General features: G+C 46.0%; 1 protein-coding gene across 1 annotated transcript in view; it reads left to right on the forward strand.

Annotated features, from left to right (window-relative positions):
- Positions 1-2,500, forward strand: part of LOC122254218 (furin-like protease kpc-1) — an 18,033-nt gene that overhangs the window by 12,149 nt on the left and 3,384 nt on the right. The window contains exons 7-10 of the mRNA XM_043017799.2: positions 670-844; positions 1,105-1,277; positions 1,538-1,789; positions 2,471-2,500. The exon at positions 2,471-2,500 is cut by the window's right edge and continues 71 nt beyond it. Coding sequence (XP_042873733.2) covers positions 670-844; positions 1,105-1,277; positions 1,538-1,789; positions 2,471-2,500 — 630 coding nt within the window. The remainder of the gene's footprint in view (positions 1-669; positions 845-1,104; positions 1,278-1,537; positions 1,790-2,470) is intronic.

Genomic DNA, 2,500 nt, shown 5'->3' on the forward strand with positions numbered 1-2,500 from the left:
TCTAATGCATTAATTGACTTATTTCTTCATTTTGAGAAGGTCCCCGATTTTTCTTTTTCCCTTGGGGGGTCAAAATGACAACCCCAACCCAAAGAAAGTATGGATCATCCCCCATTCACCATTAAGTCAAATTCATACAATTATACTACATAATGGACATCAATGGACATCATCACCCAAGTAATCTGATTCACTAGCGTATACCCCTAGGCAAACACACTGGCACAACCCTCACTGAAAGTAGGTTCACTTAATTCACTTAAGTATATACCACCAAGAAAAACACATCAGAAGAACCCCATCAAGTTTTAATTATCCCTGCTCCGACCCCCGCACTTTATTCACCTAAGTATACCACACAGGCAAAGAGCATCAACGCAACCCCATCCCTAAGAAATTTAAATCATCCCCAGCCACCTTGAGTATAATTCTCATACGTATGTAACTACACTCACTACTTAACCTGATTCACATAAGTATACCACACAGCCAACCCCTCCCCACTAAACCTAATTCACATAAGTATACCACACATCCAAACCTTCACTACCTACTCCACACTAAACCTAATTCACATAAGTATCCCACTCCCATTAATCAAATTCACATAAGTTTACCCCACAGGCAACCCTCCCCACTAAACCCGATTCACCTAAGTCTACCACACAGGCCAAGGACATCAGTTTCTCGGTGGTTCGCGACGGCAGGGACCAAGACGACGCCAATCCGCGCCTGGACGCCGATTACACCAACTCCCACGGGACTTACTGTGCTGGCGCTATTGCCGCTGTGTCTAATAACAACGTGTGTGGCGTCGGGGTTGCTTATGAGGCTAAAGTGGGAGGTGAGGTTTGGTTGTGGGGTTGTTTGGCTTGGGTGGTTTTAGGGTTAGTAGTAGTTTGATTGGAATTTAATACTAAAACTAATTTAAAACTAACCCGTCTCTAAGGATGTGTTCAAACACACGCTTACACACACACACACACACACATATATATATATATATATATATATATTGTGGGTGTGTGCGTGAGTGTGTGTTTGTATGTAGATAGTAAAATAGATAGTTAAACATCTATCACAAACGGTCCCTCTCCCCTTCAGGCGTCCGCTTGGTCGACGGGTCCGTGACCGACATCCAGGAGGCGACGGCGCTGTCCCGAAATGTCGAGGTCGTGGACGTCTTCAGCGCCTCCTGGGGACCAACGGACGACGGCACCAAGGTCGAGGGGCCGGGGAAGTTCGGGAGGCAGGCCTTCCAAAAGGGCATCGTGGAGGTACGGTGTTGAGGCTGTGTACAGAGGGGAGGGGGGGGAGGGGTCTTAAAGGAGGGAGTCTTTTCATTGTTGTTGGATGATTGTTGCAAGCACGAATACACACACAATCAGAGAACACACAAAACACAGAAACACACACAAAAAAAAAAAAAAACACACAAAACCACAACCACACACAAACACAAACACAAATAAACACACACCTCCCACCCACTCTCGAACCAACCCCCTCTCACCCCCCACCCCCCTTACCCACCCAGGGTCGAGACGGCAAGGGCGTGATCTACGTGTGGGCGTCCGGTAACGGCGGCCTCGAGGGAGACAACTGTAACCTAGATGGCTACGTGTCCTCCATCTATACCCTCGCGGTCTCAGCTCTCACAGATACGGGCGGCTCGGTCTTCTACGGCGAGCCCTGTGCCTCTACTCTCGCGGGCGTGTACGTGGGCGGCGAGCATACTTTGGAGGCCGCCCTCGAGGAGAGGAAGAAGAACCAGCAGGTCATCCATCTGGTAAGGGATAAAAGGTCTTGTTCTGGGTATTGGCGCGGGTGCCATGTTGCTTTCTTTGGTTACGGTTCGGAGCCCATGGGGTAATTAGGGTACTTTGGGAGAGAAAGAGGGAGAGAAAGAGGGAGGGGGGATAGAGAGGGAGTGAGAGAGGGTGGGTGGGAAAGAGAGAGGGAGAGAGAGGAATATATATATATATATACATATATATATAATATATATATATATATATATATATATATTATATATATGTATATTTATATATATAAATATAATATATATATATATGAGATATAGATATATAGAGTGATATGAGGAGGAGTTGAGAGAGAGGAAGAAGAGAGAGAGAGAGAGAAAGAGGGAAGAGAGAGGAGAAGAAAGAGACAAAAAAGGGAGAGAGAGAGAGAGAGAGAGAGAGAGAGAGAGAGAGAGAGAGAGAGAGAGAGAGAGAGAGAGAGAGAGAGCGACAGATAGAGAGAGAGAGAAAGAGAGATAGAGAAAGAGCGACATATATATATAGATAAAGATAAAGAGAGAGAGAGAGATAGAGAAAGAGCGACATATATATATAGATAAAGAGAGAGAGAGAAAGGAAAGAAAAAGATAAACAGATAGATATAGAAACAGACAGACAAACAGACAGTCATCTCCTACCTTACTCCTCCCGCCGTTCCGCCCCCTCAGGTAGTCCCAGAGTTAGACGGCCATTGCAGC

Source organism: Penaeus japonicus, unplaced genomic scaffold, assembly GCF_977035675.1.
Source record: "Penaeus japonicus unplaced genomic scaffold, GWHDUDI00000001_assembly GWHDUDI00000041, whole genome shotgun sequence".
Classification (NCBI taxonomy): Eukaryota; Metazoa; Arthropoda; class Malacostraca; order Decapoda; family Penaeidae; genus Penaeus; species Penaeus japonicus.